At 36.4% G+C, this 26,345-nt stretch overlaps 2 protein-coding genes across 3 annotated transcripts; both read right to left on the bottom strand.

Annotated features, from left to right (window-relative positions):
* Position 1: 1 nt before the first annotated feature.
* LOC110775504 (uncharacterized) lies at positions 2-6,677 on the bottom strand. Of its 2 annotated transcripts, none has more exons than XM_021980104.2 (10): positions 6,524-6,677; positions 5,844-5,971; positions 5,716-5,747; positions 5,139-5,186; positions 4,985-5,026; positions 4,839-4,880; positions 2,005-2,088; positions 858-946; positions 674-724; positions 2-405 (listed from the first exon to the last, which is right to left on the bottom strand). In XM_021980104.2, exons 2-10 carry the CDS (start codon positions 5,915-5,917, stop codon positions 382-384), a joined length of 486 nt encoding a protein of 161 aa, XP_021835796.1. In that variant the 5' UTR covers positions 5,918-5,971; positions 6,524-6,677; the 3' UTR covers positions 2-381. The 2 variants fall into 2 exon arrangements, with proteins under 2 accessions (XP_021835796.1, XP_021835795.1); XM_021980103.2 differs by having other exon boundaries at positions 6,516-6,670.
* Positions 6,678-19,405: 12,728 nt separating this feature from the next.
* LOC110775501 (26S proteasome regulatory subunit 4 homolog A-like) lies at positions 19,406-25,380 on the bottom strand. The gene is made up of 6 exons (XM_021980099.2): positions 24,743-25,380; positions 22,476-22,721; positions 20,805-20,974; positions 20,518-20,734; positions 20,261-20,401; positions 19,406-19,659 (listed from the first exon to the last, which is right to left on the bottom strand). The coding sequence occupies exons 1-6, from the start codon at positions 25,217-25,219 to the stop codon at positions 19,576-19,578; spliced, it is 1,335 nt and encodes a 444-aa protein (XP_021835791.1). The 5' UTR covers positions 25,220-25,380; the 3' UTR covers positions 19,406-19,575.
* Positions 25,381-26,345: the final 965 nt, after the last annotated feature.

Genomic DNA, 26,345 nt, shown 5'->3' with positions numbered 1-26,345 from the left:
ATTCCACATTACTGGTTAATTACAATACAAACACTTGCAATACACCATAATGCTGTTTTGGCCAACTTGTTAGATCTAATTGATTGTCAATTAACCAGTCAATACCTAGTAAGTAGTAAAAAAAGATACAGTAGTCTTCCACATAAATTGCTTGTAAGATGACCCATCAAAGAGGGTTCAAGGGTTGATTTGACAATTCACATCGACTAGATTTGTTCTTCTTTCTTCACCTTTGATTCAGTTTTCTTTCTTCACCTTTGATTCAGTTACGGTCTGGTCAAGAGCACCGCATTTCTTTTACTTAGCTCATGCTGAATATTGCTACAGAGAAACTTGCCAAAAGTTGCGCTGACATAGTGGCTGCACGCACGCACGCACGCCCTACGGATTTGCTACAGATAATACCTGGAAGATATGACAATTGAATGCAAAAAGTTTAATGCAGAGGGCCCGTGAATCACAACTCGATGAGAAACTCCAATAAAGCAACGATTACCCACTATAGTTTACTCAAAAAGCTCAACTAGGCATGGCAATGGGCTGAGGAGGGCCCCTGGCTTAGTGAAATACAATCAGCCCATGCATGGCTCACAAGGGTGGACTGTGTGAAAGCAAAGCCATTGCCATGCCTAGAAATGACAAGACTTAATAAGAACATTGCATTATAGAATACCTTGTCAGAGAATATGCGAAATGCATCTACACCCATAGCCTTTTCAAGTTCCTGAAAAGTCATTGAGATATAAGACATAAGCATATTTCATTATATACTGCTTGTAAGTGTTGAAATAGTATGCCATAAATCTTTAAGAAAACAGAAGGTTTTTTGCCTCGGAAAAATAATGATATTCACTTACTTCCAAGGCATTTGGAGAACCATCTATGCTGCAGATGAGCTTCTGGATGTCTTCACTCTTCAAAGCATCTCGAATTTCAGAAGAAGCCGCTAGACAATTGAAAAACAAGTGTTAAAAGATACCAAAATTCCAGTAAATCCTGTAGTTGCCTGTGTTGTCACAGTGAGTATGAAAAGTCATCATGTGAAATAAATCCGTAGCAACTCAATGACACATTGACTTTTGGGATATTGATAAACATAATGGCAGAAAGGTAGCTGCAGCATATGCAGGACTAAGAAGCGTCATAAAAGATTTAGGCCCTACTTCACAGATAAGATTTTTAGCTCTGATAACACACTCTAAAAGCTGTGGAACACAAACAAATAATGTGAATTGAGAATAATAAATGTTTGAAGACTATAATAATTGTCTGGAGTATATCTTTGTAATGCTCTTGCACTAGTGGGATGTTGGTGGAAACAATCAGGAGAAAGGCAGCCACAAGATGTGGAAAACTAAAAAGTATAAGAAGCTTCTGGAAATATCTATCCCGGTATGTGGATGGCAGGCTATCTGCCAGACTATTAGTTCTGATGATATGCTCCATTAAAGTAAACGACAACGTAAACTGAGGACAGATGTCAAACAAGGATATCGAACAAAGAAAACCTGTAAAGCACAGCATAAAGATATGTTGCATGCTTGCATCATTTTCAATACTCCTGGTAATAATGGAAACATGTAAAGCACAGCATCTATCACAAAAGCTTTCATTTGCAGACCTATACGACTGAATACTATGTATCCCGGTATCCTAAAATCATTTCCCAAAGAAGAACAAAGAACATGCAAGACATCACAGAGCAGGGATCCAAAATACGGAGTATACCATTTTAGGAATTTCATTCATCAAAAAAATGGTTAAATTTTGTTAAGTTTACATTGTCATTAAATATTGTGTTGATATTATAAAACGACCTAGAACACAGTGCGTTAATATCAAGAATTGGTACTCTAGAACGACTTTTATATTAGATCACAAGGATCTAACTAACAACTACTAGTATCTTGGATTGAAAGGAGTACATGAAACCTCCCCTGAACATTTAAACCTTCAGAGAAGTTCCTGACAGAAGTAGCGCTTTCTAATCTAAATAATTCATACCTATAGATTCCAGTTTAGCTTTGTCCAAAACTTCACATGGCTCGTCGATAAAGAGTGGTCTTGCTGCAAGAATTGGAGGAATCGCTGTTTGCATAAATAAAGAAAAAAGAAGTCGCAGATTAGAATCTCTACCATACATATAAGCGGCAATTCATATGCATAAATTTACTTCATATAGCACTGGGATCAATATCTGAATCCCTATTCTATAAGGGAACTCTTGAGAATTTGGTGTCGCTTTTTGAATTCCTAATATACCCTTATTCACCTGTCTAATTTGTAAAAAAATAATTTTCTACTGTGGTTAGGATGGCATAGAGGTCCTGCTAGTAGGACTGATGAGCTGCAAATTTTGAAGCATCACTTCAACAATAATTCTGGTGAGCATCACATATATAGAATGGCTTTTACTATTGTGGTGTACTTGATTTGGCAGGAAAGAAATCACGGAAGATTCAAGGATACTTGTAGACTACCTGCGGATATTGTGAAGCCAACTCAATATTTTTTTTTGTTTTTGTAAGTAAATAATAACATTGATGACAAAAATTATGTATCAAGAGAGACAGGGAGGCAAACCCTCACTATACAACTACCTACAACCCCAACCACTACAAAAATAAAAACCCAAAACACTCCAACAAGAAAACAAGACAGCAGCAGCAACTACAAAACCCGCCCAAAGTTAACAAAGTCTGGTAAAGACTAAGACAAAAAATATCGACTCCTAGAATTCTGCAGACTATTAAACCAGGCTAGATCCTCAGCATTCCATTTTTCTGTTATCAAGCTTTGCACTCGACTGCAAACATCATACTGCATTCTCTTAAACAGAACAGAAGGCATGACTAGCCTCTTCATTTGCCTGACCACAAAGTAAACAGTCTGCATCCACATTGGCCCCTGCTCTCATTAGCCTATCTTTGGTTCTTAATCGACCTTGAACTGCCATCCATGCAAGAAAAGAACGTTGTGGCACATTCAGTTTACTCCATACCCAATGTGACAATGGGGCCTTGGGCATATCTCCCTTCAACCACTTATAACCAGCAGAAATTGTAAGTACTTACCCACAGTTGCCCATCCATTAGTATCAAATCCCTCCTTCATTTCATCCTTAACTCTACAAATATTCTTCCAAGTCCAACTGGCATCCCGAGGTGGAACATAGTCCCACCAATTTTGATAACTTATGTACACACTGTGGATGTGTCCATTTCCGATGGAGTCAGAGATTCATTTGTTCTTTCTTTTGGCTGTGGGATGTAATGGACTAAATCGAAATGGCGCTTAAAACCTCTTCGCTTTTTTCCATGAAGTAGAAGATGGTCGTCCCGTTGTCGTCCCTTTATCGCTTTTGGGTCAATTGGAAACAACCTCTCTGCAATTGTAGGGGTAAGGTTGCGTACGTCCGACCCCCCCTTACCCTGCTTCTTGCGGGAGCCTCTTTGAGGCAATGGGGTAATGATAATGTACACACTGTGGATCCATTTTATCCACAACATGTCAGCCTTCATCGCAATCTGCCAGACATACTTCCCTTGTGCAGCCAATACAGTCTCTATTCCCTAACACCCAGACCACCACAACTTTTAGGCCTACAAATCCAATCCAAAGCTATTGGTGGGGACTTAGAAAGGATATCCTTTCCCTCCCATAAGAAAGCTCTACACAATTGAACAATTTTTGAAGCACCATTTTGGGCATAGTGAACACTTGAGCCCAATAAGTATGTATACTCATCAAAACAGCATTTACTAACACAGTTCTGGCAGCATAGTGCCTGCTACCCTAGCACATAATTCTATTGGTAATCTTATCAACCAAGATCTCACAATCGACATCCGAAACCCTTTTTGCATTCAAAGAAACCCCCAAGTATCTAAAAGGAAAAATACCCCTAACAAATCCTGAACTATTCAGAATATCTTGTTGAATCTCTTCTAAAACACTACCAAAATAAATAGCAGTTTTATCAATATTTTCCATAAGACCTGACCAAGCTGCAAATCTATTTAGAGCTTTTGTAACCATTCTCACAGACTTAGCATCCCCTTTTGTGAATATCATAAGATCATCAGCAAAAATTAGGTGATTAAGCTTCAAGCCTCTGCATCTATAATGAAAGCTAAAGCCCCTGGTATTGCTTACTTTGTGTAGCAAACTATTAAAGTATTCCATCCCAAAACGAACAAGAGACGAGACATAGGAATATAGGATCCCTGTCTCAGGCCCTTCTTCCCTTTTATAAACTCAAATTTTTGTTCATATCAGATGCTTGCAGGACAAAAAGTGTGGACGCTTAGTGCCTTAGTTTTGCTGTTTTGGTTCTGCTCTTATGTTGTTGTTTTGGCTTACTGCCTAGGCTTTTGCGTTTGTTTGTTGGGTGTTGCCTATGCTGTTTGCTCACAGCAGGCTTGAGTTTGAACAAACGTTATGTCTTTCATCTATATTTGGAGAAGATAATTTCAAACCAAAGAAACAAATTTGTTACGCACGTATCACATGCATAAACACTAGTACAAAATAATGCAGTTGTGTGACAACTAACAAGCAAATAAATAGGCCATGACTCATGGACTCATAAAAGCTACATCCTTCCGCTGCTACATTTCAGATAACTTGTAATTTTGAAACAATGTTCAACCAAGTACAAACACAGAAAGCAATTTGAAATCAACAAAAAGTTTCAATGAGGCCGCTGAAGGAAGGAAATACCATACTGCGGAAAATTGGGAAAAAGAAAAGAGAAAAATATCACACTTCAAACAACATCATTCTATATAAAGTAGGCTAAACAACAAGAGGATTGTAATAAGACTAGTGTGTCTTACTTGGTTTATAATCACCAGATACAGGTATAGCATGCGCCGTTTCTACACATATGAAAGAAAGACAAATCAATACCAAAGGTAAGCACCATGATACACCAAAACAAACAATCACTATCAGAAAATCTATAAAATATACAGATTTGTACTTGGTTCTTCGGCAGCAGCAAATGGAGTTACAAAAGATGTTTCTGCACAGATGAAAAAAAGATCAATCATCACCACCCATCGCTAACAAAAAGTAAACACCATTGCCAACCAAAAGTAACAAATAATATCAGAAAATCGTATACAGGTTCTTACTTGGTTCTTCATCAGACATCACTGGCTTAGCAGTTGCACATGGAGTTTCTGACCACATAAAATTAAGCTCATATTAGCTGTCATCTTGAAAACAAAAACAGGGACTACATAGGTAAAATCATCAAACGTTCATTTCATCTTAACAAGATTCCGTTGCTTTGATCATCACTCCCTTTTCTAAAAAGCATTATCTCATAGACCCATCTACCTATAAGTGATAGCGAACTTGCAGATCTTATTCTAAAGCAGCTGAGGAACGCAAAGTATATATTTTCATCCAAAAAGGGGAAAACATTAATTTCACTTTTACAATGTATTTGGATGAAGAATTTGAAGCGAAAGATAGGGAAGGAAATTGCGGAATCCATTCTCCCTTATTTGAAATTAAGACGGGAAAGGGAAGGGGAGAGAAAGAGAGAGATCCAATTTCCTTCTCCTTGATAACATTGAGAAGGAAAATGGCAATCCACTTCTTCCCTACCCTCTCCTTCTATCCCTTCCCCTTCGTTCCACCATTGTTATTCGAACACATTGTTAAATATATAAATGTGGGCAACTCCCAAGACATCAGTCATACCTTTATGCTTCTTGAAGCAAACAAGGGAACAACTGCAATTTAGAAGACACACCACCACAATCAATAAAGAATGTCAAAGATTATAAACATCAACAATAGCCTATGGTATAAGACATATGCTTTCTTACTATGGTATAAGACATGCTGGACATTTGTACTTGGACTTTGCTTCATTGCAGACCTTACATTGTTGAGGACCCATTCTTCTTTCAGCTGCTGCGACTTAAGGCTTATTATGGAAAAAAAAAGCTTATACCTAAACAATAGACATTATTGCACATCAATTTCAGGTGAGGAAGATTACCCAAATACTAGTAACATCTAGCCGATTAACCAAACTTCAATCATGTAATCAATTTATCCATTAGTTATCCACAAAATTCCTAAAACAAATTGTGATTGTAACAGAAGCTTATAGCAATCCGCATTGCAACAGCGTCACAAATTGGGCAAAAAACTTACACAAATGTGTCAAAAGCAAGATAAAAGATGCTTATTAATATAATTAACTGAATAAAAGCCCATATAATTTTATTATTGTTCATACCCACATAATCTGTGGTATAAAACCCCCCAAAAAGTTAAATAAAACCCGAAAACAGAATTATAATGCTTAAAAACTTAAAGAAAAAGGGATAGAAAAACAGTTAATAAATTCCCAGAACTATACAAGTATATATGTTTACAGATTAATTTTTTAAAAGAATTGTAGAGATCAATTCAAGAACATGCTTGTGAATATTTGATAGTCAAGAACTAAGAGGGAAAATAGACGCAGGTTGAAAAGAATAGAGAGATACCGTCGTACCGAGCTGTTGTTGATGTTAATGGTGTTTGCGGTGAGACCAAGCTATTGGCCTTAGGAAAGTGCAGCGGCAACCGTCGGGTGATTTTTCTGTTCGGTACTTGTTCCCTGAGAGCAAGATTAGCTCTGGTCTGAGTCGTAGTCTGAGCAATAGTCTCATTGAGTATTAACCTAAGACCTCCCATTTAACTGGAAGAGTATGACAAAAGTCTGAGCAAACTCTACTTAAGACGTTTAAATTGTAAATTGAATCTTATTATTATTATTTTTTCTTTTTTATTTTAGGAGTCTTGAATGAGTACGAGGGGTGAAGTGGAAAAATTAAGTAAATCTGAAATGGTCTCGACAAGAATCTGATTAATAAAAAGATGATGTGGAAGTCTTAGCTTATACTAGCACTAATCTTGCTCTAAGGCTTTATTTGGTTGGGAGGAATTGGAAAAAAAAAAAGGAAAGGTAAAATAACGTTTTCTGTATTTGGTACAAATAATTACTACCTCCGTTCCTAAAAGTTCTTTAAGCTTTCCCTTTTAATCCGTTCCTGAAAGTTCTTTACACTCCTACTTTATTCCATTTTTATTCTTATTTGGCCCACCCTAACTTACCCACTGACAATACTTAATATTAGTTTCCACCCACTCACATTGTTGGACAATTTATAGCCACTTATTTTCCATTTGTTACCCCACCATCACATGTTCACCAAAATTCCTTAATTACCGTGTAAATATTAACCGTAAAGATCATTTAGGAACGGAGGTAGTATATGGGAAGTGGAAGGAAAGGAAGGGAATGAGAAGGAAAGCTCCTCTAAAAAATTTTCACTTTCCTTTCTCATTTATATTTCCTTTCTCTTCCATTCCTTTCTTTCCCTTAAACCAAAAACAGGAAAATAAAATCTCTTTCTCTTCCCTTCTTTTCCTTTCTTTTCCCTTCCTTTCCTTTCCTTTCTCTTTCTTTCTTTTACTAATAATGAACCAAATAGGGCCTAAAGACTACAGTGTTAAGCCCTGACTATTTTTGCATAACTGTTAGAGAAAAGCGATTACTCGAGTCCGTCCCGGGCCTCCCGGCCCTTAGGCAAGGGAAAATGTCCAGATTCACGCAAATACCAATAAGTGAATAAGTAAAATTTTTATGAGGATTATAACAAAATTAAGGCGCGGCTCAATGGTTTGAGCATAGAATTTACACACCTCAAGGGGAGGAGAGAACGCGTGTTAGTTATGTTGCCAATACATACCATTTTTATTATGGAAGTCATTTCTCATTTATTCATATTAGTTTTAATTTCAAGCCCTATATTAAAGTTTTTAATGGAGTTCAAAAATGAAAAAGAAAAAAAAAGTTGCTTGAGATCGAGTAATATCGGATCACCTTTTAATAAAAAGCACATCATGTCTACAAGCAATTTTTTATTGTAACCCATTAAATAAATAGGGCTCCAAATTAATTTTTCGCCTATAGGCCACCAAAATGTCAGGACCGATCCTGTGAGTCCTTGTTATGAGATGTGAAATTACTAAGGGTGTTCATTAGCGGGTACCCGTTATTTTGGGTACCCGCTCTTGCGGATAGTCAAAATATCGCCCCGCGATCCGACCCGTAAAAATCGGGTACCCGGAATTTGCGGGTCGGGTTATAAGGTACCCAAATAATCGTTCTTTTAATAAACTTAAAAGAGTTACATCCAAAAAGAAGGGTGAAAATTGGGTACTGACATAAAAAAATATCAAAAGTATAAGTTACATCCAAAAAGAAGGGTGAAATTTGGGTACTGACATAAAAAAATATCAAAAGTATAAGGCAAATATTGATGCTGCAGTTAGTACCTTCAAAGAGTTTACCATTCAAGCTTATTTTAATAATTTCTTGCAAGTACCAAGTACTTTGATAAGTCCATTACGTAGTACTCCATAGGATAAGCAAAAGGATTGTTTCAAAAATTTATAAATCAACAAAGGAAACAAACGAGAGAGCCCATTACAGAGGGATAAAAATATACACATTAGTGGAAGAAAATGATATATGAAAGGACGGTGGGTTATGGTTGAAACCAAGTATCCTTAACTTGTTATCATCGACGTAAGATCTAATGCTTCATTGTAAGATTACTGATGAATAAGAGTATCTATATCTAGTATTTTAAAAGTAAAACCATAGGTTATTAGAAGTCATGTAGCATCTCATTATTAGAAGCCATGTGACATCTCTCTTTTCATCCATCATTTTGTTTTGTTGTTTTTTTCAATTTTTCTTTATTGTTTCTATGTTTTACAACTTCTATTGCCTATTTCACTCCATTTTCTTTATTCAACTTCAAATTATTAATAGGGGTTGTTTGGTTGACATTTAAAAATGGGGGAAGTGGAAATTCATGGGAATTTATAGATAGTATAGTTGTTTGGTTGACATAAAAAAGTAAAAATGGAGGAAGTTGGAATTCATGGGAAGTTGGAATCCCTACAAAACATAGGAAGTTAATTACCTAGCTCCCCCTTGGTCAATCAAAATTCATGGGAATTTCTAATACAAACTTTCTAAAAAGGCGGTCTGACGCGTCAGACCACCCTTATACCCGAATTAAGGTCGCGGGTCAAGTGAAGTGTAATTGGGTCTCGGATTTTTTATTTGGATCATAATATAACCTTGTTTTTGCCCTCATTTCCAAACCCTGCCTCCGTAATTCACTTTCTCTCTCCTCACAATCTCTCTACGCTCTCTCTGTCTCCCTCCCCCAGGATCTCTCTGCTCTCCCTCTCTCCTCAGGATTTCATTTTCGCCAACCTCCATGTATTGTCGAATTCTCCTCTTTCTCCCTTCCATAGCCAACCGATCGAGTGGAGGTTGAAGTATGGGACGGCGGCGACGACAAAGGATCGTGACGACGAAGAATTCAAAGATCAAACCCTAACCAGATTCGATTTATTGATTTTCGATGCGTTAGATCTTTCATGGTTGCGACGACAAGGTAATGAATTTCGTTGATTTGTTTTCTTTTTAGGTTTTCATCACTTCGACCTCGATTCTCCTTCGTCTCCTCCATTTTATTTATGTTCTAGATCCGATTACGTTTTTTTTTCGGTTTATGCGATTTGGATATGGATTTGATTTATTTGTTATGCGATTTAGGTGACCTCGACTGTCGTCAAATTACCGGAAACTAGCCCAATCTCGCAGCGGCGGATGCAGCGGTTAGATTGGTGGTTGTGTGTGGTTTTCGACGCCGATTATGGTGGTGCCGAGTATTTCAATCGATTTGCCGTCGATGATTAAGAATTTCATATTTGTAAATGACCCTTCGATGAAAGAGCGGAGCGAGAAACCAGTGCTACCGCATGTAGGAGGTGGTGTTGTTGGATCTTCGGTGGTGGTGGATGGTTGCGCGGAGGTGTTGGTGTTGTGGTGAGATGTCGGGTAGTCGAGTAGAGGACTGGACCGACTGGTGCTCGATGGTCCATGTCGTGTTTTATTTTTGTTTTTGTTTAAAAATGTACTTAGTTACATTTTTTTTATATTTAGTTATAAAATGAAATGGATTAGTTAAATTTGTTCTCAATTATTGTTTTAGTTATTCGTTTGTTGAATTGAGTTAAGAAGTAAAACAGTTTAGCTGAATTTTTATTCATTTAAGTCGTGTTTTAGTTAAGCAATTGAGTTTTAGTTAAGATTTATCATATTTTAGTTAAGCAATTGAACGAATTAGTTAAAACGACGGAACCAATTAGTTAAGCATTTGAACCAATTAGTTAAGCAATTAGTTATGTGTTTATGAGTTTTTGTTTTGTGCTTTTGAAAGTTAAGCTTTTGTTAATTTTAGTTAAGAATTATCGTGTTTTAGTTAAGATATAATTTGTTAATTATAGTTAAGATTGTTTGAGTATTAGTTAAAATTTAATAAGTTTTAGTTAAGATTTTCTTAAGTTTAGTTAAGAATTATCGTGTTTTCAATTAGTTAAGCAATATAACTTGTTAGTTAATCTTGTAATTCAATTAGTTAAGCAATGTAATTAATTAGTTAATTCTGAAATTCAATTAGTTAATCAATGGAACTAGTTAGGTAATCAATGCCACCAATTAGTTAAGCAATGAAGGTAAATAGTGAAGCAATTAAACGAATTAGTTAAAGCAATAAAATCAATTAGCTAAGTCTGAAATTCAATAGTGAAGGCTTGTTGCTGCTCTATTGTGTGCAGGTTGTATGTGATGTTGCAAGGGCTTGTTGCTGCTCTATTGTGTGCAAGTTGTGTGTGCTGTTGCAACTTGGTGTGTGCCTCAGCTGCAGTTGGTGCTTTTTTGTTTATATTGTTTTGGGTTGCGGTTTGTGCACCCTAGTTCTCGTTTGTTTTCTTTGTTTCGATTAGGCTTGTTCTACCTTTGGCAATAAATTTTGCTATTTTACCAAAAAAGAAGTGTCGTTTTAGTTTTGGTTTAGTTAAAAATAATTTGGTTTTAGTTAAGAAAAAATTCGTTCTAGCTAAGCAATAGAACCAATTAGTTAATCAATGGAATCAAATAGTTAAGCAATAGAACTAATTAGTTAATCAATGAAACCGATTAGTTAATCAATGGAATGAATTAGTTAAGCAATAGAACCAATTAGTTAATCAATGGAATCAATTAGTTAAGCACTGGATCCAAATAGTTAAGTAAGGAAAACAATTAGTTAAACATTGAATTAAGCAATGAAACCAATTAGTTAAGCACTGAAATTAATTAGTTAATCAATCGAACTAATTAGTTAAGCAATTAAACCAATTAGTTAAGCACTGGAATTAATTAGTTAATCAATCGAACTAATTAGTTAAGCATTTGAACCAATTAGTTAAGCAATGAAACCAATTAGTTAAGCACTTGAATTAATTAGTTAAGAAATCGAACTAATTAGTCAAGCAATGAAACCAATTAGTTAAGCAATGGAACTAATTAGTTAAGCATTTGAATTAATTAGTTAAGCAATCGAACTAATTAGTTAAGCAATGAAACCAATTAGTTAAGCATTTGAACCAATTAGTTAAGCAATCGAACTAATTAGTTAAGCATTTGAACCAATTAGTTAAGCAATAAAATCAATTAGTTAAGCACTGGAACCAATTACTTAATCAATCGAACTAGTTAGTTAAGCAATCGAACTAATTAGTTAAGCATTTGAACCAATTAGTTAAGCACTGGAATTAATTAGTTAATCAATCGAACTAATTAGTTAAGCATTTGAACCAATTAGTTAAGAACTTGAATTAATTAGTTAAGCAATCGAATTAATTAGTTACGCAATGACACCAATTAGTTAAGCATTTGAACCAATTAGTTAAGCATTTGAACCAATTAGTTAAGCAATTGAACTAGTTAGTTAAGCAATGAAACCAATTAGTTAAGCATTTGAACCAATCAATTAAGCATTTGAACCAATTAGTTAAGCAATCGAACTAATTAGTTAAGCATTTGAACCAATTAGTTAAGCACTGAAACCAATTAGTTAAGCACTGAAACCAATTACTTAATCAATCGAAATAATTAGTTAAGCAATCGAACTAATTAGTTAAGCATTTGAACCAATTAGTTAAGCATTTGAACCAATTAGTTAAGCAATGAAACCAATTAGTTAAGCACTAGAATTAATTAGTTAATCAATGTAACCAACTAGTTAAGCAACGAAACTAATTAGTTAAGCACTGAATTTAATTAGTTAAGTATTGGACTCAATTAATTAAGCAATGAAACCAATTAGTTAAGCAGTGGAACTAATTTGTTAAGTAATGAACTAATAAATTTAAGCCTGATTCAATTAGTTAAACAATTGATCAACTAGTTAAGCATTGAGACCAATTAGTTAAACAATAAAACCAATTAGTTAAGCAACCGAACCATTTAGTTAAGCACTGAATCCAATTAGTTAAACAATAAAACCAATTAGTTAAGCAACCGAACCAATTAGTTAAGCAATGAATCCAATTAGTTAAGCATTAAAACTAATTAGTTAAACAATAAAACCAATTAGTTATGCAACTGAACCAATTAGTTAAGCAATGAATCCAATTAGTTAAGCATTAGAACTAATTAGTTACACAATAAAACCAATTAATTAAGCAACCGAATCAATTAGTTATACAGTATAACCAATTAGTTAAGAACTAAAACTAATTAGTTAAGTAATGGAACCAATTAGTCAAACAACGAAACCAATTAGTTAAGAAATAAAAATAATTAGTTAAGCAATGAAACCATATTAGTTAAACATTATAGCTAATTAGTTAAGCAACGAAACCAATTAGTTAAGAACTAAACCTAATTAGTTACGCAATGAAACCAATTAGTTAAACATTATAGCTAATTAGTAAACCAACGAAACCAATTATATTGGGCTAGGTGTAATTTCTTGGGCTTTGACCCAACCTTTCTTTGGAAAAGGCCTGAAATTTTAATCTTAACTAAAACGACTTTATTTTTAACTCAAAAGATATATTTCTTAACTAAATATAACAAAATTATAACTAAAACAAAAAATATATATAAAATTTGATACAACTATAAAAAAAAAATTACAAGTAACTGGCTCACACCAACGCCAAGGCGCGGCCTCATACCATGCCACAGAGAGGCTACAGGCCCACAAGCTCACAAGTCAATAAGTCGCAGAGAGATTGAGAAAAGAGATCAGCAAAGAGTAGTCAGAAACCAGTCATGGACACAACTAAGTAAAAAGAATGCACCCAACAAGCCAGTAGAATATCAAATTCTCCTAATACCAATGAACTCCAAATGATTAAAGGAAATTTGTATTACATTACAATGAACCCCAAATGATTACAGACCACAGGTGAAAAGTTGAGAGATCAAAATCTCACAAGTTCTACCGCCAATTGAGAAATCAGAAAAAGAACAGCTAGAAAAAATCTCTCAACAAAGAGTTACATGTCCACTTAGTGAAAGAACCACAACCACTAATGAACAAGCACAAAGAAAACATGAGAAACAATGACAACATCAGCCCATTATGTGCAGGAACAACTTGATCTCATGAACATACATCAATCACCTCCTGAGCTTCATCCTTTGGCATACTGCATTAAATTCAAAAAGAAAAAGAAAAATGAGTAATAAGGCAATCAGGTTTGCCTCCTGATTCTATGAAAGCTCTTGAAACAGATGATGAATTTATGGCTGGTGAATTACTTGATAACAATTTAGGGTGGGCAAATAATGGCGGAACTTCAGTATGAATTTGAGTGCTTTGAACTCCCACGAATCTCAACTAAATGAAGCAAATTCTTAACTAAATATGACTATGGGTTAACTAATTTAATTCATAACTGAAAACTAAACACAGCAAAAAGACAACTAAATATGAGAAATCATTAACTAATTTAATTCATAACTAAGCATGTCACATACTTTTTTTTTTTTTTTTTTTAAAAGGTAAGAAAAAGGAACTTAGGTACCCCTTCGCACAAGGGTGTAGCCTAAGTAGTCACTCTGTACAATTTCGTCTAACTTGGGGCTGGAGTTCGGGGAAATACACATAGGATTACAAATAAGATGACCTACATTAGCAATCCAATCTGCTGCTCTGTTTGCTTCTCTGTATATGTGACTGATGTGAGCTGAGTCAAACAGCTGAAGGAGAATCTTGCTGTCATGAATAATGTTTTGCAGTTTCCAAGGGGGCTTCCAAGTACCTTTTAAAGAGTTAATCACTAGTAGATTATCTCCTTCGATGTGAATATCCTTTATACCTAGCCTTATTGCTTCTTGGATTCCTTTGTGAAGGGCCAGGGCTTCGGCCATATAGACTTGAGAGTTGCCGAAATTGAAAGCCTTAGCCTCGATAGCAGTCCCGGTGCTGTTTCTGATAATGATTCCTCCTGCTGCTGACGAAGATTTGCGAGAACCATCGAAATTTAGTTTGAAGGCGCCTGTGGGGGGTGGGAACCACCTCACAAGGATGATGGTAGAAGTGGATGATTGGTTAGGAGAAGATGAATGAGTGGTGAAATGGGTACCTCTAAGTTGATGAGAGTCAATAAGGAGTCTGAGTTCCCATTCTTTAAAGGTATTGAGGGCTCTGAAGAAACAGCGGCAAGTAGAGACCTTCGTGTTGGAGAAAACTAAGGCATTACGTTCCTTCCAAATAATCCAGCATAGGTTAATGAATTTGCGAAGAGCAACCTGGTTTCGTCTGAGGTAGTCTAGGGTTTTGAAAAAATCGGTCATAGGGAAGGTGAATTCTAGCCAGTTTTTAGTGAGTCTGTGAGTCCAAACATTTTTTGAGTGTTCACAATGGAGGAATAGGTGATCTAAGTTTTCGCTAGCTTGATTACATCTTGGGCAGCAATTTGTAGGAATGATTTTCCTATGGAAAAGCGTTTCTTTGGTTGGGAGGCTTTTATGACAGATTTGCCAAAGGAAAAATTTCAGTTTCGGAGCTATATTAAGCTTCCAGATCCATCTAAACTTCCATTTGTCGTCAGTTTTGGGGAGGTCGTGAGCAAGCTAGGTTGCAGATTTAACTGAAAAGTCCCCAGAATTTGTGCAGCCCCAGATGGGAATGTCCTGTAGGTTGTTGACAGGAATAGGAATTCCTCTAATCAATTGGACCGCATCAGGAGGAAGAACTGAATATAACTTTGCAATATCCCAGTTTTTAGTCTCGTCAATGAAAAAGCTTACCGTCTTACTATTGTCAATAAGATTCGTAGATATACCCGGAAACTAAGCCAAGGCGTATTGACCAATCCAATTGTCTTTCCAAAAATTAATGGTGTTTCCATTCCCTAATTTCCACCTTATACCTTTTCTAAGAATTTCTCTTTGGTTCAGAATACTGGACCAGATAGGCGAGTCTCTAGATTTCTTTTTTGCTGTGAAAAAATTGTTATTTTGGAGATATTTCTTACGCATAATTTTAGCCCACATATTATCTTCGTCTGTTAGGACTTTCCAACCAAGTTTAGCTATGAAGGCTCTATTTAGCGGATAAGTTCTTCGTAGGCCGAGACCCCCTTGCTCCTTGGGTTGACAGACCTTTTTCCAGGCGATTAGAGGGAGTGCATTCCCTGTTCTGTTTTGGTTCCAAAAGAATTGACGGTGAAAAACATCCATTTGATGACATAGCTTTTGCGGAATCAGGAAGGAGGAGCAGATGTAGGCTGGAAGCGACTCGAGGTTACTCTGAATGAGAGTCATTCTTCCTGCTTTAGACAGAAAATTGGCCTGCCATGAGTTGATGCGGTTTTCATTTTTTTGCAGAATGCGTTGATAGTCTGCTCTGGTGGGGGTGAATCCCGAGAAGTGGGCGCCCAGGTATCTACCCAGCGACATGGATTTTGTCATGTTAAAAATGCTAGCAAGAGAGTCTCTCTTTGAATGAGTGATATTCTTTGAGAAAATAATAGCCGATTTATGGAAGTTGACGAGTTGTCCCGAGAGTTGACAGAAATCAGTAATGATTTTTAGAAGGTTATGGCAAGCAGATGTAGGCATGTCACATACTAAAGTACCACAAATCAAAACTAAAATTAACAAGAGATAACTAATTACAACAAAAGTTTAACTAAAGAACCCCAAATCACAATTTCAATCACAAAACTAAATAAAGAACTATTTCAACCAAATCATTCAAATTCATTGTTTGTTACACAATTCTCTAATAACAACACAAACATATGAAAAATTCAAACAATTACAAGACAACAAACATAAAAACGAATGAATTAACATTCAATTCAGAAAACCCTAACCTCTGATGGCGACGGCGGCAAGGAAACGTCAACCCTAACCTTCGATCAGTCTCGACCTACCGAAACCCATCGCCTCCATAGCTTCGTCCATCCGCACCTCCACCACCGCCTCATGTTGTCAGAAAATCGATAATCAAAGATTCAATTAGGGTTTAGATGAAACTTGAAATTGAAACTAAAAGGAGATCAAAAAGTGTAGAACGTTTACATCGGAACCTGGTGGACATGATTGTGGTGGTGGTTGTTGTCTCCGACGATTATAGATGAAGGCAAGATGCGAGAGAGAGGAGAGAGGAGAGGAGAGAGAAGCGACTGAAGGATGAGCGAAGGAAATAAGGAGGAGAAAGAAAAAAATGATTTTATATGCGCGTTACTTCACGCGCGCGTGGGCGAGTGAGTTGGTCGTACCTCCACGCGCCTGTCAGTCCGCCTAACACAAAAGCAGCTGAATTTCTAATTCCCATGTTGTCAACCAAACAAATTAAGGAAATTCCCATGAATTTAACAAGGGAAGTAATTTCCCTTGAATTGCAACTTCCTATAGGAATTAAATTCCCATGTCAACCAAACAACCCCATAGTCTACTATACTCATTAGTCTCTTCCACTCCACCACTTTAACATCCAATATTATATTTTTCCAACCTTTAAATTATACCTCTATTTAATTCATAAATAGAGAATATGGCAATTCATTTCATAAGGGTGAGTTTATCCTCAGACTCATCTCCAATCTTCAGACTCTGCCACATCAGCTTTCCACTAACTTTTTCACTATCCAGACTCACAAAAAACTCACCCTATTTTTACACATTATCCCCAGACTCACCTCAGACTCACCTAACTCTTAAAATTATATTTTATGTATATATTTTTTTTCTTTGTACATTTTCTAAATAATATTGAAACTATGTTTTCTTATATACAAACAAAGTAGACCTGATCAACATGCGGGCCGGGCCGGGTTCGGGCCGAGGACATAAAAATCTGTCCATTATGTCTGCCGAGGCGGGGCGGGCCAAGCTTCGGGCCAATTTTGTATGCCCAAAACCCGCTATTTCGGGCCAAAAATAGGGGGCTTTTCGGACCAATTTCGGGTCAGGCCAAATTTATAACTAAAATTGTTGTTTTGCGTTATCCAAAGCCCGCAATTTTTTTGAAAAAAATTGGGTTGGGCTCGAGAATCGGGCCGGAATCTTCTTCCCAAACTCGGTAATTTTTGGACCGGGTCGGGCCGGGCCCATATTGAACCGCTCTAAAACAAAGTAATTTATAATTCGAGAAAAAAAATGAAAAAAAAACAGAAAATGTTAATTTCGAAATTGACATATATTTCGTACAAATTAGAAACAATAATACAACATATTAAATTCAAAAGATCTAGAACATAAATTTAAAGGCAAATAAAACAAAATAATACATAAACCATCAATAATTTAGTTGGGTGAAATAAGATAAATTAAGTTTGATGATGTGGCATGATTTGATTGGAGGAAGAAAAAAGTGGAGTTTTAAGTGAGTCTTGAGTGAGTCTTGGATTTTCAAACTCACTTCAAGACTTGGGGTAATCTTTTACCACATTATCCCAAGATTTAGGCTTGAGACTCACTTCAAGACTCACTTCAAGACTAGGGATAACCTCACCCTAAATAGAGAATATTATATGATGTGTTTATAAATACATTTTGACAAATACAGAATATGGAAATTCAGTAAATATATTAAACTTTCAATGATATCAAAAATGTTATAAAAAAACAATGGTATATATAAAAAAAAGGATATATAAATAAGAACAATGGCACAAAAATAAAAACATTGGTATACCATGCCCCTGTTATAATAGTATAAAAAAAGAACAATGGTATAAATAGTTAAACACAAGAACAATGGTATTAAAAAAAAACAATGGTATATAAATAAGAACAATGGTATAAAAAAACAAAAACTATGGTATACCATGCCCTTATTATTTGTGACGCGTGTACCTCTGTGATGTGTTTATATATACATCACAGCATGTCAGCATGCCGCCTCGCTGAGCTCTATACTTTCAAACTTTTTAAAAACAAAATTAAGCTAAAACTAACCCATTGTTACAGAATAGAAAATAAAAAATAAACCCAACAAAATCAAAAGGAAGAAAATAAAAAATAACCCAGATGCCGAAAATTGAACATAAATGCTTGACATTCGTCGCCACCACCGCCTAGCCGCTCAAGCTTGAATTTTCGGCCACCGGTAGATTCACACTCCATTCACTGATTGTCTCGCCGGCGAATTGCCTCAATCACCTCCCCCTCCACCAAAAACCACAACAAGAACAAGATCAAACGCTCTCAAAGCCCTAATTTCTCCCTCTGAAATCGCCACCGAATTCGCCCACCATGACCCCGCCATTCCCCCGCGTCAACAACGGAAGTTTCGGGTGTTGTCCCTCCTCCGTCATCTCAGCCCAACGACGGTGGCAACTCCTCTTCCTCCGCCGACCCAAGTTTCTTCTACTTCTCTCTCCTCCGCTCCTACGAGGTAGGCGAAGGCGGTGAGGAGTGGTATGCGACGGCAGCGGGGGCGAAGATGATGACGACGGTGAGGAGTGGTGTTGGTTCAGTGGGAGGAGAGAGAGAGAGTTTGGATGGATTGAGTGGGAGGAGAGAGAACGTAAACGTAAACTAGGAGAGATGAATAGATGAAAGCCATATAAGGGCAAAAACGTAAATTCTTTATTTTGAAACACGCAGGGGTATTTTGGTGAATTTCATGAAACCTCAAAGGCATTTCATGAAAAAACCGTAATATTTTTCCCCAATATGCAATATCATTATAAAGTCTAATGGAAATACCGTTGAAATTTCAATTGCAAAGTTCAAAACCATCTCCATCAGCTAGAGTTGGCTTGCCAAAGAATGTCATCTATATCATTTTAGGCTTTTAGCCATTGGCAGCTACCAGAAGAAATTCTGTTCCCTGCAACAATTACTTAGCTCTCAAATAAGTCTCATTTCATACTCGCGCCAGATAATAGCCATAACATGGGAAATGCAGGTTGGATGGACAAAAATCATTTCGATTTAGAGAGAATCCATCCCAAAATCCTCCTAACGAAGATTCGAAGAACAGGAAATGCTAATCATTCTCCAGACACATGCTTGAGCATAACTGATCATACAGAAACTTGGCACCAATAGATTCAAATATTCCATCTACAAAGTATGTTTAACGGGATTATACCTTCGATAACAAAAATATACAAAGACAAAAGAGGAAAAACCAAAGTTCTATGTAATTGTAATTGTAGTTGATAACAGATGCAGGCTCTTCACATGTAAAGTCCTTCTGGCACGCCTTCTTTCTTCTTGAACATCACCTTTTCTTTAGCCTTCTTGAAGTCCGTATGTGTAACCTATTCACACCATAAATACCCCAAAAGCTCAACTTAAAACATTTTCTTCATCATTATTTTTTTTAAAATGAGAACAATGGAAACAAAGCCTTTTGAACCATCATTAACAATACAGCAGCAACTAACAGACAAACCAAGTCAAGCCAACATATCAGAGCATTTTTTTCGTGCAGAAGAGGCTTACAAAAATTGTGAAGCTGGGTTGATAAACAATTACGTGAAAGATACAAATGTAAATTTATGAGCAAACCACTAAAATCCAAAAAAATGCTTCAGGAGTTCATCATCATCTTGATTTTGATTCAATCGTTGTACACAACTAGGACAAATCATACTTACTCCTATTAATCCTGTATTTAACTTTCCAACAACTAGAGATGTCAGTTTACTTCAAAACTCGAAGTAAATCGAGTAATCTCAAGTCATAAATGAAGGTTAAAATAAAATAGAACCAACAGGCAACAGAACAAAAACTACCTCTGCCACATATCAATATATCATTACTGAGAATACTGAATTCAAAGTCAGATTACATAGAAGATAAAGAAGGGTGGGAGGGAGGGAGGGAGTTTATCATAAGTGCAACACTCAATTAGCTAACCTTCATGCGACGCTCTCTTAAGGCAAGTAACCCAGCTTCAGTACATATGGCCTTTATATCAGCACCAGAAAACTCATCCTTGGTCATAACAAATTCTTCAAGATTAACATCATCAGACAATGTCATTTTTGAGGTGTGAATCTGCAAAAAAAGAGTATTTGATGAGAGACATCAACATTAAAGAACATATTAATAAACGAAAGGTTGAGATAACATAGACTGGATACTCCACCACAAGAAAAGAAAAAAAACTGTACCGTAAAAATTCTTCTCCTTGTTTTAATATCAGGAAGTGGGAACTCAATTTTCCTATCTATTCGCCCAGGACGAAGCAAAGCTGGATCAAGGCTTTCAATTTTATTCGTTGCAAGGATGACTTTGACATCTCCTCTTGAATCGAAGCCATCCAACTGATTGAGAAGTTCCAACATGGTCCTCTGAATTTCACGTTCACCGCCAGAATGAGCATCATACCTAAAGGCCATTTACTAGTTAGCATTGCTAAAAATCTCCATACCTAAAAGTTTAATGTTCATCACTTTACCTCTTTGTCCCAACTGCGTCAATTTCATCGATGAAAACAATAGATGGTGAAAGGTCATCAGCTACCCTGAAGAGTTCCCTGACTAATTTTGGACCATCACCAAGATACTTCTGGATCAATTCACTGCCAACAACACGTAGAAAAGTAGCTGATGTTGAATTTGCCACTGCCTAAGCAAGAATTAGAGAAGCCACCAGTTAGTGATGACCAACATCAGGCTGGAAACTATGTAACATATTATCAGCAAAGCTCAACCAAATCGTCAAGCAGACACACACAAGCACATGAAGCATACCATTTGCAGAACGAATACCCTGTGCGTAATCATAATATTGTGTACCCTTCTACATTGACTCCTCGAGCACCCTCAAATGATGAAATCAAAAGATATTGCGAATAAGAGAAACGCAGTTCGATGGCACATTTTGCAGTCATGCACTCTCATGCCAGTCAAATTAAGAACACAGTCAAACTGTAAAAGGCAGGGTTGCGGATCTAATTTATCTCTCCAACTGCCTAATAGCTCTAACCATCTTGCTCTCTCCCTTTGCAACCACGGTTCTCTGACTCTATGTATGGTACGATACATCATGATATGCTATGGGAATTCGCAAAGCATAAAAACCTGATCCCAACAGATACAGCCTACCCGCCTCAATCCTACGGAGACCTCCAAAATCAAACACGTGCAAAATAAAGCAAAGTATCACGAAAAATCAAGGAACAGGAATTACCACCCGGAAGTAAATAGAACATACAGAATTTACACGGTGTACCCCTATACTTCGAAAGAATGCACGCACATCCTTTTTTTGATGGATACAGCAACAATAGGCCTCCCAGGTAAGAGGCTCTCACGACTTGAGGGAAGAGGGCAAGTCATTGCTTCTACTCGAAATTCTAGTTGATTAATAGCAATCCAATTTTCCAAAATTCTCTCCAATAAGAAACTCCCTAGATTTGAATCAGATTTTTTTTTTTTATCTATGGAAAGAGAGTTTCAAAGAAATTTCTGTAAGTTCAACAAGAGAGAAGACTAGTGACCTCCATACCTATGAGAGCAAGATTGCATCTGAAGACTAAAATGGGGTTATAATTGACTGAATATTCATTCGATAGTCGTTAAAGAAATCTCATGATCAATTGTAAACACTAAACATGAAGTAGTGTATAATACAAATTAGATGAAGATGACAATCAGGTTTCTTAATCTTCAACGACAGAACCCGTTTGCTCTTGTACACAATTGTGAATGAAGGACGCAACATTCAAGTAGTAAGGATAATTAGTGGGCTAATATAAATGTAGTAATATTTATCCAGAACAAAAAATTGAGCCACAATTTATTTTATTTTTTTTAGTTTCCATTTAACTTTCCTTTGTAATTCATAATCAGTACTTACAAGGTCTACTTTCAAATTCAATGGCCTTGCTGACTCTTCTCACATGTAAGTAGCAACGAAAGTTAATGATTGTTGTTCACACAATCAACAGAAGCAGAATACCTCTCAAACTTAATCCAGATTTTCTAAGTAATAGAAATTCATTTTGAAAAAAAAGCATAAAAGATGCAAAATTGAAAAACCATATATAGAAACTCTTAAAAAGAAAATCACTATGCTGCAGAAATAGCCTATTATAAGCATTACGGAATGCCACATGTTTAGATACCTTAGCAAGAAGTGTTTTCCCAGTACCAGGTTCTCCATAAAGAATGACTCCCTTGGGAGGTTTAATACCAATGTCTTCATAGAGTTCAGGATGAGTCAATGGTAGCTCAACTGCTTCTTTGATCTCTTGTATTTGAGGATCCAAGCCCCCAATATCAGCATATGACTCTAATGGAGCCTTCTCAACTTTCATGACAGATACCATAGGATCAACTTCATCTTGAAGTAAACCAACAACAGAAAGAACCTGCAAAAATTGGCAAACTTACATTTTCAGGGTAAAAAGCATTAAAGTTCCTGAAATTTAGCTATTGCATAACTTGTCAGACAATAATTTCAGGAAGACCCATAGGTTGTGCAGAACAGTGTATGATGCTCTGGAAACAACATCAAGTAGAACGTGATTCTTTCACACTATGTTACTTCGACACCCTGGTTGACCTGGGGTGTCGGATGTCCACACGACATGACACTGTGCAGAGTGTTTGGAGAAGTGTCGACACCCGTGTCAGACAAAGGATCCAAAATCAAGTGCCCTCCTCCGTAACATACAGGCTTTTCTTCTTGTTTTTCTTTTTATAACCAATGTCATGTACAACATTTTTTCCCCTTGTTTTTATCTCCCTCGTTGATTTGATTACTATATTTTTTGTTTTATAATTAACTTTTTGTATAAAAGTCAGGAAAAAAATTCCAACACTATATAGATTAGTCGTGTCTAAAAAACTAGTCAAAACACTCCTTTGAGTGTCCGTGTCTGCAAAATTTTGGATGGGAGTGTCGGATCCTCCGACGCCTTGTCGGACATGATACCTAAATCAGTGTTCTAGCAACATAGCTTCCACACCATGATAATGATGCTAATATTGACTCCTTTCAAAAAATGATTGGTTAATATTTCAGTAAAACCATTAGGTTCAACGCATCATACAATAGGAACAAAGTTGCATATAAAAAGAACTCTTATACAATGTGATGCTAATACTCCCTGTCTCCTTTTGTTTTTTACGTTTTCATTTTTTGGGGTCCCAGAATGTTCTTTACATTTTCTTTTATATTATCACATAAATGATTTAATGTTCAATCAAAATTTGTGTTCAATAATTATTTTAACCAATTAAATTTATTGGGTCATTTAATCTCTCATACTTTTCCATCGGGACATTAACATTTTCCTAAAATCATAATTTTGATAAAAGTGAAAACATTAAGTAAACGTAATTTGCCTTGTTTAAATAAAAAAAAGAGGAATCTCAATTCACATTAATTAGTCGTTAAAACGCGTGCAAAATACCAAACTTAAAGAACAAAAAGAGACAGAAGGAGTATTTAATACAGGTGCTCCAAAATTGAATCACGGAAGACAACTAATCAATGTAAGACAGGATATACTCATACTTTGGGAAAACAGTAACAAGAATCAAAGCATGGACCTAGTAGTCATCACTTTATCATGACCGGTTACTAATATCCGGGATCATCTGATTTAATGTTGTCTGAAGTCTAGCAGTTCTACAAGGAACTTCTCTAACCCTAGAAATCCCAAAAGCAAAGAACATAATCAAATCTTCACAAAATAAGGATCACCTCAGGAAAAACCACACAACAATATAATGTTATCATAACATTATAACATATTGTGCTCACTCTGCTATAAAAACAAGTAAAACTGCAGTCTGTAGATTAACAAGTAGTATGACCATTGCAATTTCCTTATGGCTCACCTCCAAACGACATTCTTCAGCTGAATAACACATCCTACTTCTCCCAAATACACTTCTCACAGTTAGCGGTATCTCCACCTCACATCCCTGGGTTAAGAATCCCAGTCTTTATCTCTGTAATACAAAAGCCTAACCAAGGGCTCATAAACCCCTCCAGTCCAGCAATTACCTAACTCAATAACAACCGAAAACAAATCCTCGAGTTCAGCAGCAGCAATAAACCAGCATAATCTAACTCATTTACTCCAAAAGCAAAATCCCCCAAGTGAAGAAAATGACCGCCTTGCAACCAATCAAAGACACCCCATTCCACCATATCCCAATCACGCACTAAACCCTAACCCGTAATCCTCTATTCACCCTACTCCCAACTATTCATCAATCAGGCAATCACAAAACCCTAAATCAAAGACGCATAGAAAAATATCCAACAAACCCTAACCCTAATTTCCCCATCAAACCACCTCAAAAAGATCGATAAAGAATTCAATCAAAACAATCACACAAAAGAAACGAAGAATTGCAACTCAAAACAAAACGATACCTTATTATGCATCAAAATCGAGCAACCTGGCTCCAATTGATCCTTGTCAACAAACGACATAATGCTAACATAATACTCAGGCCCCACAGAAGAAGAAACAATGGCATGATTCTCATCAATCAACTCCTCCAAACTCCCAACACTCATGGGGGACCCACGAATATCATCAACCTTGGAACGATCTTCCTCAGTTTTTTCTTCCTGAGGTTTAAGCCTCTCTTGATTAGCGACGAATTCTTCCTCCATTAAGAGGTAATCTTTAATCCTCTCGAGCTTGAGAAGCCTGAGCTTGCATTTGGTTAAGGGTGTTACGGTGGGGATACGGGCGGCGGATTCAGAGCCCTTTTGTTTTCGCTGTTTTCTGCCGACGCGAGCGGGTGGCGCTGCTGGCTCATATTTCTTCTCTTTTTTTTCGCCGTCTTTACGGTCGCCGGGAGGGCCACCTTGGCGGTTTAGACCGCTGCTGTTTTGGCCCATTGTTGGAGGAGAGAGGAATTCGAGCGAGAGAGAGAGAGAGTAGAGGTGGAGTGAAGAGTGAGAGTTGAGTGCCCGAGTGGCTTTGGAAAGAAGGGACGGGCGTTTTTATTTTCTTTATGCTCGACTCTCGGTGATAAATTATGGGTTTTGTTATTGGTAAATTTGTCAAAAATGACTTTTTATAACACAAAGTTTGCAAAAAATGACCTTATATAATTTTTTTATTGAAATCACACCTTAATGTATTTTTTTTTGCGAGAAAGGACCTAATGGAAGTTTCCAGCATTGACTAAGTTTTTCCGGCCATTGACTTGCACGTAAACAGCACGTGTGGCTTAAGTTGGCAAAAGACACTGATTTTGCCGAGTCTAGAATTTTCAAACTTGTTTTATTTCAAAAAAAAATTTAACTTTAGGTTTTAAAGTTTAGAATTTTGGAGGAAAATTGGGTGTGGTTAGCAAAATAAAGCCACACGTACTTCTCACGTGCAAGTCAATGGCCGGAAAAGCTCAGTCAATGCTGGAAACTTACTTTTGGTTTTCTTTCGCAAAAAAAAAATTACATTAAGGTGTGATTTCACACAAAAAAATTATATAAGGTCCTTTCTCGCAATTTTTTTTTACATTAAGGTGTGATTTCACAAAAAAAAAAATATAAGATCCTTTCTCGCAAAATTTGGGTTATAAAAGGTCCTTTTTAGCAAATTTGCCTTTGTTATTCGACGTATTCATTCGCTAAAATTGTCTGCGTATTAATGATGAAAGTACGGTAATACCCTAGACCCCATCTCTTCCCCTTCAGCCTGCAACCTTCGGAGGTATTACCACCACTGCTCTAGAGGTTTTGACGGCGGATAATTTCGACAATAAAGTCACTGTAAAAACTTCTTCTTCTTTCTTCTCGGGTAGTATGTTGGGAATTGATAAATTATGAAACAGCCATAAAGAACGTTAGCATAATCTTTTCATAATTAGCAAATGTATATTAGGTGTGATATATTCCCCTTGTATAGCTAATTAGATACTATATCTAGCCTTTAATTATGTTGACAGTTAAACAATTCTTATGTATATATTGACTAAATACAACTCAAATATTATGTTAATATTTACGTTAACTATTTCAT

Source organism: Spinacia oleracea, chromosome 6 (genome assembly GCF_020520425.1).
Source record: "Spinacia oleracea cultivar Varoflay chromosome 6, BTI_SOV_V1, whole genome shotgun sequence".
NCBI lineage: Eukaryota > Viridiplantae > Streptophyta > Magnoliopsida > Caryophyllales > Amaranthaceae > Spinacia > Spinacia oleracea.
This window is presented reverse-complemented; position numbering and strand designations above follow the sequence as displayed.